We start from the raw sequence: 18230 nt of genomic DNA, 5'->3' as shown, positions 1-18230 counted from the left end.
ATTAGTTTTGCATATAATTTTACAGCTGCATTTAAAAGTGAAATTGGCCAAAGGTTGCTACAGATTGTTGGTGATTTGTTTGGTTTGGGCAGGGTTATAATTAAAGCCTCCAACATTTCTCGCGGAAATGACCCAGATCTTTGAACTGTGTTGAATATTTTTATGATGAGAGGGGTCAGTTGTGGTGCCATTTTAATATAATAGTAATTGGAAAGTCCGTCAGGACCTGGAGCTTTGTGCTTGGGGAGGGAGCGTATCATTGTTTCAACGTCATCTCCCATGAAAGGCGCACTCAGCAAGTCATTTTGCTGTTGTGTGACCTGTGGTAGGTCTATCTGTGCTAAATATTTCCTAATTTCTTCTAGATTGGGCATATGTGTATCAGTGTGTGTTTTTAGATTGTATAGGTCTTCATAGTACTAAGACAATTCGTCTACAATTTTATTGGGGTTGTAAATTTTTGAGTTCAATTTGAAAATGATATAGGGAATTTTCGTTTAGAGATACTTAGATTTCAATTTGCTCGCTAATAATTTACCTGCTTTGTTACCCATGTGGTAGTAATGTTGTTGCAGCTTCCGTGCGTTTTTACTGTATTCCTGAGCGCTTAATTGGTGAAGTGCCTCTTGAGTTTTGGCTATTTGTTTAGATAGGGATTTAGGGGGAGAGGATTTATTGGATTGTTCCAATAACGCCAATTTTTGAGTTAGCTCGGTAAGCGAGTTTTGGAAAAGTTTTTTGTGTAGAGAGCCTAATTTTATGAATTCACCTCTTATGACTGCCTTATGGGCGAGCCACAGTGTTTCAATGGAAGTTTGATCATCGGAGTTGGCTTTGAAGTAATTATCTAATTCTGTAGCTATAGTTTTGTGGTTATTTGGGCAATCTAAAATAGACTTGTTCAGCCTCCATTTGCTCCGACCTTTGGCAGGGTAAGGGACTGCAATAATAGTTTCTATCTGGGGGTGGTCAGACCATGTACGTTGTCCTATCGTTTGGCTTATTAAATGTGGTAGTGTAGATTTGTCTATCAGACAAAGGCCTATTTGTGTGTACGTAGTGTGAATTTGCGAAAAATAGGTATAGTCTCTAGCTGCGGGATACAGGTTTCTCCAAGAATCATACAAGTCAAATGAGTGGAGCAGGTGGGAGAACATTTTACCTACGTGTACAGACGCCTTGTTAGGAGGTTTGTTTTGGATGCGTTGCGTGTCCATCTGTGGGTCTAATGTGCAATTATAATCGCCACAGATTATTAAATGGCCCTGCTTGAGACGAGAGATTTTGTTGATGGCTTTTTTTATAAACGATTATTGGGCTTCATTCGGTGCATAAAGGGAGGCTAGTGTTAGTTGAATACCATTCAGGTCGCCCACCAGTATAAGCAACCTACCTGCTGGGTCTGTGTATTGTTTGTGTAGTGTAAAAACCCAATCTGAGTGGAAAAGTATGGCTACCCCTTTAGTATTATTGGGTGCCTGTGCATGATATCCTAAAGGGTAGTGTGACGAATAAAGCTTGGGTGAACTCGCTTTTTGAAAGTGAGTTTCTTGCAAACACACTATAGCTGCTTTAGAAGCATGCATCTCTTTTAATACTTGACGCCTTTTGTTAGGGCTATTCAGGCCTTTGACATTGAGAGACAGAACTTTCATTGTGTTGCGAGTCATAATGGCGGGTTTATAGTATCGCTAATGATATGACCATAACAAATGTGGGAAAGGCTACCTACCATATTGTTTACAGTTTGCATTCCTATCCAATTCAATAAGTACTGTAAAACCAGGATAGTAAAATAAAGTATTGTACTTACAATTTATAGAGCAAGACCTGCTCTAGTAATCACAGCATGAGTGGTACTATCCCCACCTAAGGATATGATGGCACCAGGTAGTCAGCAGGACATCAAATGTAGGTAAAATAATAAAAGATAAGTAGCTAAATGCAATAAAATAAACTATTTATTATTAAATATTATACATATAAAAGTATAAGTCCAATTGTCCAAAGGGAAGGGTATCCCACTTGACGCGTTTCGCCTCTCCAGAGGCTTTTGATAAAGCCTCTGGAGAGGCGAAACGCGTCAATTGGGATCTGAATCTGATGTTTTGTCTTCTCGTTCTATCCTCTGCCTATTTTAGTTTTTAGAGCCTCATTTTCATCCGATAAGGATTGAAGTTTATCCACAACTTCATTGTGTGCGTTGCAAAGGTCGCCTGTTTTATTTTCAAGATGGCTTGTCCGATCCCACAAACTTGCTATTTCCCTTCTTAGGTCGCCATCTATGCGGTGGAAATCCGCTTTAATTATCGCTCTCAGCTCCTGCAACATCTTGTGGAGGCTTTTCTCCGTGATTGGGGAGTCTGAGTATTTCGAGGAAGTCGAGTCTTGATCCGAAATGCCGTCCGACATATTCTCTAACTCCTCGCCGCCATCTTGGTTCAGTGTTTGGCGGTCTTTCTTCCTTGATTTGGTCGATTCTTGGGTCTTAAGCTGCTTGGAGGGTGACATCTTGTAATGCCTTGTCGACCCCACAATTAAGTGTCGTTGAATTAGTTGAGTTACCGCTTGTAGTGGCTTGCTTGTAGCTAATCAGGACGATATAACGCCGGAGCTCTTAGTCCATGCGACTGAACGCACCGGAAGCTGGACACGCCCCCCGAAGTTTAAGCTTTTATGTATTCTAATAAACAATGTACTTATTGCAGATGTTTTAATTAGACATGTGCAATTAGTTTCGGTCATAATATGAATTCAGACTAATTTCGGGCAATTTGGACATTCGGGTACTTCCGAATGTCTGAATTGCCGAAAAGCCGAAGTGCTGAATTGCCGAATTGCCGAGGTCCCGAAGTTCTGAAATTACTGAAGTTCCGAAGTGCTGAAGTGCCGAAGCACAGTATTGCCTAAGTACTAATATACTTCACCCAGTGAAAGAAAGAGAATATTACATTGTATACAATTTTAAATAAAAAGTATACAAACATAGCCTTGATTCAGCTGTAAGCATTTGCAACGCTTACAACAATCAAGTAACATACATTCATATAAAATGTAAGTTACTTGGCTAGTCAATGTAATGACAGGAATGAATAAGTAGATAACTCCCTAATTCCCACCGTATTAGGGAGCAATCTACTAAAAGCCAGAAAGACCTAAATTGATCTTTCAGCCAAATTTACTAATACTAAGTAAAGATTACTTAGTATGAGTAAATTATGCCCCTACTCGCTATACCGCGAGTAGGGGCATGTCTATTAAACAGTGAGCAGCCTAACACTCTGGTGGATTAAGTAACCAATCAGAGAGTTATGAGTCAAATTACACAGCGTGGGAAAATTCCAAAGAACTTTCCCACGCTGTGTAAAATTACACAGAGCACTCTGATTTGTGGATTTCGAACCAACCAAACAGAGTGCTGTGAAAGGTAAATGTAGAGACTTACCTGTCAGTCTCTTCATTTACCTGTCAGAGCACTCTGATTGGATGGCTTAAACCCACCAATCAGAGTGCTCTTAGCCTAATTGCAGGGCGGGGGAAGGCTTTATAAGCCTTCCCCCGCCCTGCAGAGCTCAGTCTGTGCGGAGCCCTCCATGGGTGAAGATGGATTATTTTATTTGCGCTCTGTTTTTTTTTTTTTTTTTAAGTGCGTCGGTTATTATGGGTTTTTATTTGGCCTTTTTTGCGGCTGAAAAAAAGAAGATTTTAGAAAAAAGAAAACATGGTAAGTTTTAATTTTTACAGGTACTTAGTTAAAGGTCCCCCCTCATAATTTTTTTGGGGGGATAGGGGGTGACTAGGGGTTTGGAGACCCCTAGTCACCTGGGGGGACTTTTTTTTTCGGGCCCCCACTTGCCTCCCAGGGGTGGGGGCGGGGGGTATGGACATTAGGTCCCCCATTAGTATTTAGGGCCCCCACACGCCGCTCAGGGGGAGGACATTAGGTCCCTCGCTTATTTTGCTGTAGGGCCGCCACCCACCGCTCAGGGGTGTGGGCCAGGGGGGATGACATTAGGTCCCCCCCCTTATTGGTATTTAGGGCCCACCACTCAGGGTGGGGGCCGGGGGGAGGACAATAGGGGGGACCCTATTTTTTTTTTTAACACAGGCTGCTCACTGTTTAATAGACATGCCCCTACTCGCGGTGTAGCGAGTAGGGGCAACATTTACTAATACTAAGTAATATTTACTTAGTATTAGTAAATTTGGCTGAAAGACCAATTTAGGTCTTTCAGCCTTTTGGTAGATAACTCCCTAATACCGTGGGAATTAGGGAGTTATCTACTAAGTGGCTGCAAGAGAAGTCCCGAAGTTCTGAAGTTTCGAAGTGCTGAAATTCCAAAGTTTCAAAGTGCTGAAATTCCGAAGTTTCAAAGTGCTGAAGTTTCGAAGTGCTGAAGTGCCAAAGTTTCGAAGTGCCGAAGTTTCGAAGTTGCCGAAGTTCCGAATTGCCGAATTGCCGAAGTCCCGAATTGCGAAAGTCCCGAATTTCGGAATGCCGAACCGAATCGAAAATTTTCCCCATGCACATGCCTAGTTTTATTACTATTTTTGTATTGACAATATAGATAATGAGTTAAGAAATAGACATAAAATTGTTTCAAAATGTAGAACTATGTCTTATCTCTTATCTTACAGTTCTGTTTTTTTTCTACTGTATCCAATGTTTTTTTCAGTATTATGTTTCTTTATACATTATACTAATGAATGTTTAAAAACAACACTTACTTGAAAAGAGTTTATTGACAAAGCTCCTTCCAAATGGTCACAAGGTAAATGATCAACCAAGGAGCCACATATTAAAGAACCTACATTACCATACACTCTCCACTTTTCTCCAATGGATTCTGAGGCAGAGGAGGGTCCTTCTCAACGACTTTTACAAGCCACCTCTATTTCACAACAAACTACAGAGACAGTCTCCAATCTCATTAAACCAATCTTTAAATATCAATTTAAGGATCTCAAGGAGTCCATTGACAGTGCCCCTCATCTTCTTCAAACTCATTCTTCTCAACTTATGCTGTTGGAAACAAGATAGAGTACCACTTCAATCTATGATCTAACCATAAAATACCACATTGACTTCTTTACAAGACAACCTTAGATTTGTTGGCTTCCAGAGACCCTGCGACCAGTCAACATAATCCCCAATCTTTAGTCATAGATTTTGGCCACTTTATAAACTGCATCCTCTTCAGACACTCCTCCCATCATTGAAAGGGCACATGATCGAGACCATGACCAATCATATCGAAATTCCTGACTTTCATTACACAGTTTGTATTTTATCAGTCTTTAAAGTCTCGGATAATCCTACAGAGTAGTATTAAGTATTAAGTATTAAGTATTAATAAGTATTACTCAGCGCAAGTCACCCAACATCAAAGGCATTTACACCTATTTGCTCAGCGCTATACAAGAGATCTTTCGGTTTTGCCCTTCTTTATCCTGCACTCTTTACTTACAAATTGCCAACAGCACAGTCTCCACCACGTCAGTGGCTGAGGATTCAAGGTTCCATCACTATGTCATGCCTGACTTGGACAAAGGTTTGCTGGGCTTGCTGACCCACCCATCACTTAATCATGAGGAGCAGTAATGTCAACATTTTCATACTATTTTAGTTCCAACCATTGTATATAGTTTGGGAAACCATGCCCCGTTCTTGCAGGGCTTGCTGATCACACCACCCCTGGGATATGTCTGTCTTCTCAAGTTGGGACAGGCGGAGCCCAAAACCTATGCATTTACATGCACTCCACTATGCTTCACATGGAGGTTTTGGCTAAACAAGGATGTCTCAATAAACACAAAATATTCCTGCTTCCTCTCTGAAGTTCCTTTCATGGAGTGTGAAGGGTGGTAACATGTCAATCAAAAGAAAGAAAATACTCACCTACTTATACAAACACAACGACAAGATTACATTTTTTACCCTTGGTTTCTTGTAGGGACATGTTCCTTAAGACTGCATTATGCTTACTATTCTCCCCATAGACTCCACCTCATAGCTAGTAAAGACTCTGTGACCTGTTTCAAATGCACGCACGTGAGAGCTAACTTATATCACTGTCTGTAGGAGTGTGCGCTCATTCACACATTTTGGAGTGAGGTGAAAAGATACCTTGACAATGGGAACATGACCACTTTGCCACTCTCCTCTGACGTCCTGCTATTGGGACCAGTGCCAGGTCAACCTCTAAACATCAAATGATTCCTTTTCATTGTAGCAGCTGTTGGATGCAAAACTATCCTCCAGGTCTGGAACCAGCTGGTTAAGGTTCCCACCTTACATTTATTCTCATCTAAACTTCAGTTTCTATTTCGAATGGATTGGCTAACAACTTTAACCAATAAAGAACTCCTTGCTAAAAAAAATTCTGTTGACATGGAGATCTTTACTTTGGATAACTAATTTAGATCGAAGGTGAGAAGTACCCTGGAGAACATGGCATGGTTCACTGTGGGGGCTATGGTGGGTCATGACCCCTTGTGAAACATGCCTTCATGTCCAGTGTTTCTTTTTAAATTCAGACACGTCCTTGACTAGAGTGGGAAGTTTGTGGGGTTATGCGACAGATCGGCAGTTTGTTGACTTTTCTTAAGTTTATTTTGTTTTTCCTAGTCCCATCTCCCAGTTCTCTACACTTAGTGTGGCTCCACAAATTACTGTTATGATTTCCTTCAGGCTAGCTAAAAGTTGGACCATATAAAGGATGCTCCTAGCGCTCACCAAAGGACCATCAGCACTGTAGACACCATAAGTACTGCAGACTCCATGAACCGCCGCTGCTGGGCTGGGATTTCACCATCTGCTATCCACCCTGGACCTATGTCCCCTACAAACACGAGTCGAGGCTGCGAGTTAGTTAATAAGCACCAAAGGACTTCCTTTAGTGCAGGTTTTTACACAAAGTTACCACCCACATGGTCTTGTGGAACAGCCAATCAAACACATGATAATACAGTCAGACACTCCCAGTTAGGACACACAAACCCTCCCCTCTGCCTGTGATTTAATTACTGTACACAATGGGTTAACTTAATTATCACAGGCAGGAAAATACACAGTTTTATATAATATTCATAACTCCTAAAATATACATGCAATCACCATAAAAGTAACATTTTGAATCAGCATACTCCATATACAAACATACTCAAACATCATACAATTCCCTCCAGTGGTTTAAAAGTTAGGTGGAAGTCCTATTTGACCGACTGCAAGCATGGCTTTCCTGCCCAAAACAGTTCCATAAATTTGATGGCACACACCGCTGACCGCGTTCGACTAAATAAAGATGGCCACCACCACGTGTTCGACTGTACGAACAGCGGACACCCAGCGGTCCGCAATTAACCTGCGGTTAACCACCAGCCTGGGAGGTAAATTGCCTGCACACTTCCACTTGCATGTGGTCCGCCTGTTCGGTAATTGGGCCCCATTTACTGAACCATATTAGAAAAGGACATTTACAAAGTATTTTAAAGGCCTGGGGACACAGTCTTAAAGGGGCATTGTTCCCAAAAGTTTCAATATGCCCATATACAGTTTTTAAAGGGCCATACACCCCAGGGCCAAAGTCATGAGGCAGGGCAGTTAGTCACATAAAGAACCAGTTACAAAAGGCAGTTTGTAACACTCACAATACATTCATGGATTGTCTGCTCTGCCTTCCAATGGCTAAATGGTGTCTTTGCTCCTTTAACAATGCACCAGTGTTTCCTCCATTATCACAGAACAGGGTTATATATCTGCAATTCTGTTTGTGTGCTACACTTCATGCCAATGGCTTCAGGGGTTTTATGTGACTGCGACGGGTTCCACCATTGCCTTGCTAGGATGCTCTGGATGGTAGATGTTGTTACAGGTTTCTCCCCATGTGGTTTGGGAAAGTAATTTGATCTCTTTCTTACAGCCCTTGGGAACCTTTCTTATTGTTTCACTGCCTTTATATATGTATTAATTTTGGTGGGATTCTATTTTTGCTATTCTATTTCTCATGAAAAAAAGTGAATACCCACAATGTCATACACAACATAATTGCAATTTACCTGTTTTTCGTGCTTAATTCTACCTTGTACGTCATATCGATTCTACCATACATTTACAATAAAAATTGTAATTGGAAAAAAAATAACCCCTAAAGATGTTGGCAATCAAGCTGAAGTGCTTGTAGGGATTTTAGGAGTTTCTTTAATTTGTGATGCCTATTTTTCTCAAGTAACACCTAACTTGATTCTACTATGAATCTAAATAAGTAATCTGCAATTATTGAAGTACTCATCGCTTATGATATTCATTTTATGGTTTGTATGAGAAATTTACTTACTTGCTCAGGCAGTTTTCATAGTTAAAAGTTGCCTTAAATCCATAAATGGAAAAAGTCACAACACTGGCAAATATAGATGTGCCACTGTTAATAAGAGAAACAATGATGGCATGCCGTTCACAATTGTTATTGGGTTCATTGTAACTTGCAAAGGCAATAAGGCTTCCTAATCCAAGACCCAGTGAAAAAAAAATCTGTGTTGCAGCATTGATCCATGCTTTGGGATTTGCTAGCTGTTCCATCTGCCAAAAATATGGAGCAATTAATATTTATATACACTTTTGTATTATACACATGTATAATCATCATTTTAATTTGCCTAAAATAATAACACTGCAAAGTTTTAACACTAAACCAGAAATGTTAGAGTATATGCAAATATAAGGCTATAAAAGTGTGGTAATAATTCAGTAAAGGAATTAAACATTTTTTTTTTTTTCCATTGGGGTCATATATCTAAAAACAATTCTTTTCTGTGCAGACTTTGCAAGTCCTCTTCTTCTCCCACAACCCAGATTTTCTGTGGCTGTCTGTCTAATTACAGACTTCCAAATACAGCACATGGAGAAGAACAACAAGGAAGATGCCCCGTCTTAAGTTTAGTTCCATTGAGCTAATCCACCAGAAAGTAACAAGAACAGTTACATGAAAAGAGACATACGTGCATCAAGTTCAGCCTTTCCCACATCTGTTTTTGCTGGTGATCGAAAAGAAGGCAAAAAAACAGCAAAAAAATCCTTCTTGACCCTAGAATGACAGTCAGGTCTTTCCTTGGATCAAGAAGCTATTGCCCTACAAATTAAAAAGTTAAATCCCTGAATATTATGTGTTTGTAAGTATTCATCCATCTGTACAGACTCTGATAAAGCCACCTCTTTAGACATAGAATTACATATACTTACCACCAACTGAAGCCTGGACAAATCCAAGTCAGGATCTTCCAAAGAATTGAACTTAATACACACAGTATTCAGTGCAACATGTTTTTTGTGTTACCTTTCTATCATGGCCAGTATTTATTTGTTAAGCAATTTGAGCTGCAGTAGCTTTTCTATGTGATAGAACCAGACAGGCTAGCCTTCGCTACCCACGTGCATCAATGTTCCTTGGACACTCATGACCCTGACCCATTTCACATCTCCACTTTTGGTTGATGCTTAACTTAAACACCCACAAGACTTGCCATTTTGGAGAATCTCTGACACAGTTGTCTAGCTATCACTCTTTGGCCTTTTGTGTTTTGTTTTGTTTTGCTTCTTTTCAGTAAGGTGTTGGGGATATTCCTTACTCTCAGTGTTTGCAGCTTAATCTACTGTTTATATTAAATGGTCCCTTAGCGCTTATCCCACCTTTTGTACTTGCTGTATCATGATAGAAAGGTGTGCATCACAGTTTGGGGCAGACCGGTCACAAAGGTTGTCTGGTCTGATGAATCTCATTTTCTTTTAGATCAGGTGGATGGCCAGGTATGTGTGCATTGTTTACCTGGAGTGCCTTGGCAGCAGGAAAAAGGCAGGCTAGTGGAGGCAGTGTTATGTTCTGGGCAATGTTCTTCTGGGAAACTTTGCCATTCATGTGGCTGTTACTTTGATATGTGCCAGTTACCTAGAGATTGTTGCAAACATCTGTTGTGGTTCATGTTTTTAAATGATTAAAAAAACTGTTGTGTTTAAATTCACTGTGTTTATGTAGTTCCAAGCATCTGGCCATGTGGCTTGGAAGCTCCAATATAGCCACAGAACATGTGCATCCGGGAACACCAATATGGATACCAATCATGTACTTTCAGGAGCACCAAGATGGCCACTGACCATGTGCTTCAAAGATGTGCATTAAGATGGCCACCAGGCATGTGCCCTGGTGTAACCGGATTACTGTAACAATAGATATCAGCACAGTTACTAGAAGGCCACATGCATACGCAAACACCCCAAAAGCCAAACCCTTTCATTTTGTACAACTATAAGTTATATTTGTTACCGAGTAAACTAGCAGAAACCAAACACAGAGAAATGGATGCAGGTCTTCAGGAAGTAAGAAGTCTTTATTTACATACCGATCGGGCCTCAGATGAACTCCTGTTCCAAAAATATCTGAGAGACCAACACATGGTGTACATTCCTTATATAGCACTATAACTCCTCCCATTAATAGCTACACCCACATATACCTTTAACCAATCAATGAGCAGAATATAGACTTGTACATCTGGTCAGACCACATGGCTCATCCAAGGAAATAAGTGCAATTTCAGTTCCTTTCAGTTCCTGCATTCCTGCACATGCTCAGTATACTGATGACTCATCCAACTGGTTGTAACCAGATACTAATTAAAATATGCCATGAGGAGATTTTGGCCTACTAAATTTTGACCATGCTGTATTCCCATCACATTCCCCCCTTTGATGCCTCTGATATAACATTATTCCAGATGCATCACCAATCACAGTTTTACCTACATCTCTCAAGTAGCCACTGAACCAGAGTAGACCTTGTAAGCATCTTAAAAACTCCTTCAACATTCCTCATCCTGAATATATTCTCTTTGAGCTAGGGGATCATATCTATAGACAGCCATTACATGAGCCGCTGTCTTTGTCTCTATAGTACTCTCTATAATACTACGTAAGGACCTCACCACTAATGGAATTAGACAGGGCAGGAAAAGAAATAAGAATATGATAAACACTACTCCTCCTACTAGTGCCTTAATTCCTCCAAGCTGCTCATACCAACTTCCAAACCAACTATTAGGATTATACCCATTCCAGACCTGAGTCGGTACATGCGCAAGTTTAACCATGTGACTAGTAAGTTCAGCCACTGCCCGACCATCATCTATGTGCAAACAACAGTTGTTAAGGTTAAACTTACCGCATACACCTCCTTCCACTGCTAATAGGTAATCTAAAGCTAATCTATTTTGATAGATGGCTGATCTCATCCTGGTATTTTGCTTAGCTAGAAGATTAAGCGCTTGAGCTGTCTCATTAGTAATAATCTCAACCACCACCTGAAGTCTAATAATGCGGTTGAGCATATATATCGGAGTTCTATATCCATAAGTGCCATCTTCTGCCCAAGTAGCAGGACCATAATAATTAATAATACGTTGAGGAGGCCACTCATCATCTTCCCAATTACCTATGTTCAAGGATGCTCTCTTCTTTTTATGATTTACATTGTAAACCTTAACTCCCAAGGTCTCTCCTGTCTTAATTGGCAACAAGAAGAAGGATGGTTTGAGCATACCTAATACACATGCCCCTTCCCAATCTTGTGGTAACTCTGAATATGCTTTCTTACTACAGATCCAGTATAAATTTGCTGGGGCTTTCCAACTAGATGTAGCAGATAAGTCAAACCATACCTCCTTTAAATGAGTGTAATTGGCAAACGGATTAGTAGGCTCTGAGACATTTGAAGCTGACCACCAAGTAGTATTTTTAGTATTAGCATTATAGGCTTTTTGTATCAAACATGTTAACCCACCTATAGACGTGTTATACATTGTCCCTTTCCTAGCTACACAAACATGACCTATAATGGAGGTTTTTAACCGCCATTCCGATTTACTTCTAGTACTTACTTGATGATCAGACTGAAAAGATATCCGTTGTTCATATGTCTCAGAGCCAGGGTACCATATTTCATTTGCCTCCCATGGCCATTGGTCTCCCATATTAGTACCTCCACATACAAAGCAATTAGTTACATTAAGACTACCCGCAATACTCTCAGCCAAATCAATAAATAGGTTCTTAACATTATGGGGAATTTCATCCTCAACACTCATCTCCTCATAAAAGGAATGAAAAACCTGATGAGTCTGAGTTGCTACTTTCTCCATTTCAAGACCTACATATATTATTGTTCCTGGATCTACTCCTGTACCATATATTTGGAACCCAAAAATATTTCCAAATTTGTCAATAAAATGCTGGGGATTAGAGATGGTCATATGGACCGGATTACATTCCATAGATTTACAATATGGTGTGGTAGGCAACCTTTGGATAATCATATCTTGATCCACTGTTTTTCACCATGTTGCCCACCCTACACAAGACCAATAGGGACAACAATTATAATCTCTATTTGGGCAATCAGGATCAGTAGATCTTTTACTGGGACACAAGTATTTATCATTAAACCCATAAGTTTGTTCCCATTTAAGATTACCACATACATTCCAAGGTTTTCTACTACCAGAAATCGCCTTACATGCATCAAATAGCAGAACACCCGTAGAATGTATGGTATTTATCACAGTCCCTGGGAATTACTATTCCTAATTACCAACCACATTGTACGGGGTTGGAATTGGGGATCGAAACATTTAGACTCTCCTGATATTAGCTTGCACACACTATAATCAATATCCAAATATCTACATTTAGATACAGATCCCTTACATTCATACTGTGAGTGCCAGATGAGAGTTTGGGATATTTGGTTACCCGTTTTAGTAGTCTTAATGCAACTATCGCAATTCTGTATGTCTGTACTCTTACCTTGCCGAAAAATCATAAACATACTAAGACACATAATAAAACACATTATTCCTGAAATCCTTATTTTTCTTCGACCGTGCGATGGCACCTCAGCTTCCCGTTTGTGAGGGCTGCAAGGATTGGCGTTCTTCTGATCCTCACTTCCCTTCACAGAGATCCCTTGGAGACACTCTGGCTATGAAACGTAGGCAGGTGGTCAGGCTTTATTATGGCCATCAAAACACATACTTGTTGATATCTGTTATTCTAAATGTCCCAATATCTCCTCGTCACTCCGACTGAGTTGCATGCTTCAACCGGATCTTGCAAGGATTCTCACGATCTGGAGTAGCTTGCCAGGAATCTGACGCTGGTTTAACCCTGGAGTGATGAATCCACGGAGTCACCTCTGCCACCTTTACAGCTGTTGGGGTAGATAAAAGAACAACATGCAAAGGCTAACAGGATACACCCCAAGCTTTAACTCAGTATGTATCGGTGGGATATTACGGGCAAGTCCTGGAGGATTATTTTCTGCCCATACTCCTGGAATGTCAAATAAGATTCATCACGCTTAGGGTTTTACACTTGTCACTATGGAATAGAAGCACCATTCTTCTTCCCTTGGCACCAATATCACCATTATGCCTGGTAATCCCTTAAACCTCAGAGACGTTGATCCATTAGGTAAAAAGGTTATCTGGGCTTGAAGTTTCGATAATAGATCTCGTCCCAGAAGTTGAACTGGACACTCCTGCATATATAGGAATTGGTGCTTCACCAAATGGCCTCCCAGAATGCAAGTGCGACTCTTAAGAACCGGTCTAGCTGCGCCTATCACAGTTATAGTTTTCTCAGAAGGAGGAGCAACTAATTTAGTCACCACGGAATGTTCAGCACCAGTGTCTATCAGAAAATAACTTCTCTGTCCCCCTATTGCTACATCGACCATAGGCTCCGCTTGACCAAGGGGGATAGTATCTGTCTCCTTGAACACTTCCTCTATTATTCCCACCATTGCCTATAAAACTTCCTCTTCCTCTATAATTACCACTATAACCTCCTCGTACCCTTCTCTCTCCTTGTCTATCACCTTCATACTGCTCTCTCTGTGGACACTCACTCTTCCAATGTCCCTCCTTTCTACAATATGCACATTGATTCCTACTTAAAGGTCCCTTGCTCAGCCTATTCTCATCTCCTCTATTCATATATACTTTATTTGCAATCTCCATTAGCTGTGATATGGACATCCCTACAAATCCCTCTAATTTCTGCAATTTCCTTTTAATATCACCTTGGGCCTGGCTGACAAATGCTGAATTAATCATCCTAGAATTCTCAGGAGCCTCTGGATTAAAAGGAGTATACAATCTATATGACTCCAATAATCTCTCATAAAAGGTACTAGGTGACTCATCAACCTTTTGCAACACCTCAGACGTTTTTGACATATTAATTGCCTTCTTCCCTCCTGCCTCCATGCCAGCAATTATGGCTTCCCTATAAGCTCTTAGTTGGGGCATGTCAGCACCATTCACGTTCCAATTTGGATCAACATTTGGATAATGGGCTGCAGCCCACGCAACTGGATTGGCCTGCTTTTGAGTATGGGCCGTTTCCTCAAGCGCTTTAATAGCCACTTGATTAATCCGGGTCCTTTCCTCACAATTAAATAAAGTTAATAATAATTGCTGGCAATCAGCCCAGGTGGGATTATGTGTTTGGATAATTGAAGTAACCAAATCTGTCATGACTTGAGGTTTGTCAGTGTATGAGGAGTTATGAGTCTTCCAGTTAAATAAATCAGTCGTAGTAAAGGGGACATATACAAACACTGGATCTGCCCGTTGTATTTGGCCATTCTCATCCACGTGTTGGGCCTGGTGTAAGTCGGAGGAGCATTTGGTTATGTCGGGGTTGGAGGGTGAAACGGAAAAGAGATCGCTATTATTTGTTAAAAAATTCTAATTATTCAAAATATCTAAATTAATGCCAGATATGGTATTAACTGGTATATCTTAATAATTAGATATTGCTCCCAAAGTACAAATGAAATAGAATGAATCCAAAATGGAGTCTACTCACCATGTGGGCTATTCCAAAATGGAGTTAGTCACAGGTGGCATGCATCACAATGGGAGTCATATAACACTCTCCTGAAAGGATTACCCAAATATAACAGAAAAAACGAACAAACAAAAAAGTACACTCGAAGAGATGTGATTTAACAATTAATATCCAAACTGACACACACCTTGATAGTTGTGTAAAAGATATATAATGTTTAATAAACATGCATAAAGAAACTATATATATATATATATATATATACACATATATAAAACAGTTGTCAAATATTATATACTTTAACTAACAATGCAATACTGCAACAATCTTAACTGCAATAATCTCACACTGCTAAATACACATCAACCATTGTATAATAAAAATGATTTTGCCCTACCAAAATGTTATCCAGAAAATATGATTTTCCGTTTAATCAAACCACCAAATAATAATTGATTAAACTAAAATGAAACTAAACTAAAATGAGACTAAAACTAACTAAAATAAAACTAAACTTAAAAATAAAAAAACAGCGATACAAATACTTATCAGTTGCCAGCTGCAAGATGTTCAATGCTCGGCCTCGAAAAAGGAACGCTTCTCCTCCTCCAGCACGTGGCTTCACTTTGTAAAGTGACTGAGCATGTGACTTTCCTTACCCAATCCCTGTGTGCCATTGAATGGGGAGGAGTCAGGCATCCATCTTGGCCGCATGGCTCAGACAAAGAAAGTCTCCAAAAAGGTGCTCACTACTCCCCCTAGTGGTACAATTCTAAAATGGCACTCAACATAATAAACTGTATTAAGTGATTTCTAATGAATAAGACCATAATAAACCTGTGTCCATTACAGAGGGCAACAGTCATCTGTCGGGTTAATATGGGACTTCGGCGAGACTGTTTTATAATAAGTTCCAGTCTAGGAGTAGTAAGGTAGGTGGAAGGGGTGAGCTAATTCTACTAGTCAGCATTTGGTGGATGAAAAAAACTAAATAAAAAATGTTAAACAAAATAGTTACAAAAAAGTAATTGTATCAAAATAATCTTTATGAGTCTAATAATAAAACTTAACTTTTAATATATTTATACATAAAATAAAACCTTATAGCAATCCTACTTCTGTCTATTGTATGTCAGTATAGAGTTAAAGATGATTATACGTCATTGATATTTTAAACAATGTAAATCAATGTACCTCCCGAAGATAGCCAGTGGGTGGCCCTAGAGTGCCTCCCTAAAGTCTAATGAAGCAGATAAACTTTAATTATGTGCTTATTTTATTATTGCTTATTTTAATCACTGTTCACCCTGATTAGTGATGTCGCGAACCCAAAATTTTCTGTTCGCGAATGGCGAACGGGAACTTCCGCAAACGTTCGCGAACCGGCGAACTGGGCGAACCGCCATTGACTTCAATGGGCAGGCGAATTTTAAAACCCACAGGGACTCTTTCTGACCACAAAAGTGATGGAAAAGTTGTTTCAAGGGGACTAACACCTGGACTGTGGCATGCCGGAGGGGGATCCATGGCAAAACTCCCATGGAAAATTACACAGTTGATGCAGAGTCTGGTTTTAATCCATAAAGGGCAGAAATCACCTAACATTCCTAAATTGTTTGGAATAACGTGCTTTAAAACATCAGGTATGATGTTGTATTGATCAGGTAGTGTAAGGGTTATGCCCGCTTCAGAGTGACAGACCAAACTCCCCGTTTAACGCACCGCATACAACCGCAAACAGTCCATTTCCACAACCGCAAACTCCCCATTTGCAGGTTGGATACCAAGCAGGCCATGTCCCGTTCCTTGTCCTCACTGATGTAATTGAAGGTCTCTTCCTCCACCCAGCCACATACAACACCAAGGGTCCCGGAAAGGTGACAACAAGCCCCCTGGGACGCCTGCTGTGTTTGGTCTTCCACCTCCTCAAAGCCACCTTCCTCCTCTGACTCCTCTTCTTCAGACTCCTCTCTCTGCGTTGCCTCTCTCTGCGTTATTATAAGGTGTGTTAACTTAGTAGTACTATTCTTATCAGTTTAATACCTGTTGCGTCTCCTATCAGTGGACGTGTATATGGCAGCGATTTTTGGAACAGGGAGATGGAAGAAGATGCTTGGTCGGTCCTCCTACTTCAAATTTGGGGCACTGCGCGTGCAATCTAATGTGCCACCAGATAGGAGTGGTGTGTTTAGTACTATTCTTATCAGTTTAATACCTGTTGTGTCTCCTATCAGTGGACGTGTATATGGCAGCGATTTTAGGAACCGCACACCTGGTACCCGAGCAAGGTCACCTCGTTCAACAGGCTACAACATTTGTCCCTGGAAACCTAGCCTGGACATCATGCACAACTTGAATGGAAAACGGGACTAACAGGTCAACCCTGCTTACGGAGACTCTCAGGTCATTGATCGTGTCAAGAGGAGGGGAACAACTTCAAAAAAAGATTACTAGCAAATTCTTAAAAAAAAAAGAAGGGAGATGAGGGGAAAAGAAGGGAGACGAGGGGCTTCCGACGTCTATTTCCCCCGTTCTTCTTCCCTACCGTAGCCTGTCCCCAGGTTTCCCCCTTCCTATACCCCGGACCAAACCCAGGTTTAGGAGAGAAAGACAACCATGACATGGTACTAGACCAAAGGCACAAGGGCAGTGGAAAAACTCCCACGAGAATGAATAACCAGTTTGCTCTTGAATGTATAAGATGTGAATAAGATCGATGTACCTTAACCGCTTACCCTCCCTTTTTTCCTTTCTGTATCCCGAACAAGTTCTCTGATAAAATAAAAATTGTCAGATTCAAGTTCTTGTGCCCCACAGTTCAAATTAACATTCTAATGACAATTCATGACAGATCACACAAGTGAATAGCCCTGCCAACGTCGTCTCAGAATTTTTTTGTTATCTAAGAAGAAATAGAAATGCAAGAGCAGAATAGAGACTGTTCCCCGTCCTCAGAGACCATGATACACACTGACACAGAGCAGAATAGAGACTGTTCCCCCTACATAGGGTCACTTGGCAGATATGGATTGACACCTGTCCTCAAAACCCCTGATACACACTGACAAAGAGCAGAATAGAGACTGTTCGCCCTACATAGGGTCACTTGGCAGATAGGGATTGACACCTGTCCTCAAAGCCCCTGATACACACTGACACAGAGCAGAATAGAGACTGTTCCCTGTCCTCAGAGACCATGATGCACACTGACACAGAGCAGAATAGGGACTGTTACCCCTACATAGGGTCACTTGGCAGATATGGATTGACACCTGTCCTCAGAGACCATGATACACACTGAAACAGAGCAGGATAGAGACTGTTCCCCCTA

At 40.6% G+C, this 18230-nt stretch overlaps 1 protein-coding gene across 2 annotated transcripts in view; it reads right to left on the bottom strand.

Moving 5' to 3' along the window:
- LOC134608846 (sodium- and chloride-dependent transporter XTRP3A-like) overlaps window positions 1–18230 on the bottom strand; it is a 774840-nt gene that overhangs the window by 390025 nt on the left and 366585 nt on the right. For both annotated transcript variants that reach the window (XM_063452025.1, XM_063452026.1), the window contains exon 6: window positions 8337–8578. In XM_063452025.1, the coding sequence (XP_063308095.1) occupies window positions 8337–8578 (242 nt within the window). The remainder of the gene's footprint in view (window positions 1–8336; window positions 8579–18230) is intronic.

The sequence above is a fragment of the Pelobates fuscus genome, chromosome 4 (genome assembly GCF_036172605.1).
Source record: "Pelobates fuscus isolate aPelFus1 chromosome 4, aPelFus1.pri, whole genome shotgun sequence".
Classification (NCBI taxonomy): Eukaryota; Metazoa; Chordata; class Amphibia; order Anura; family Pelobatidae; genus Pelobates; species Pelobates fuscus.
This window is presented reverse-complemented; position numbering and strand designations above follow the sequence as displayed.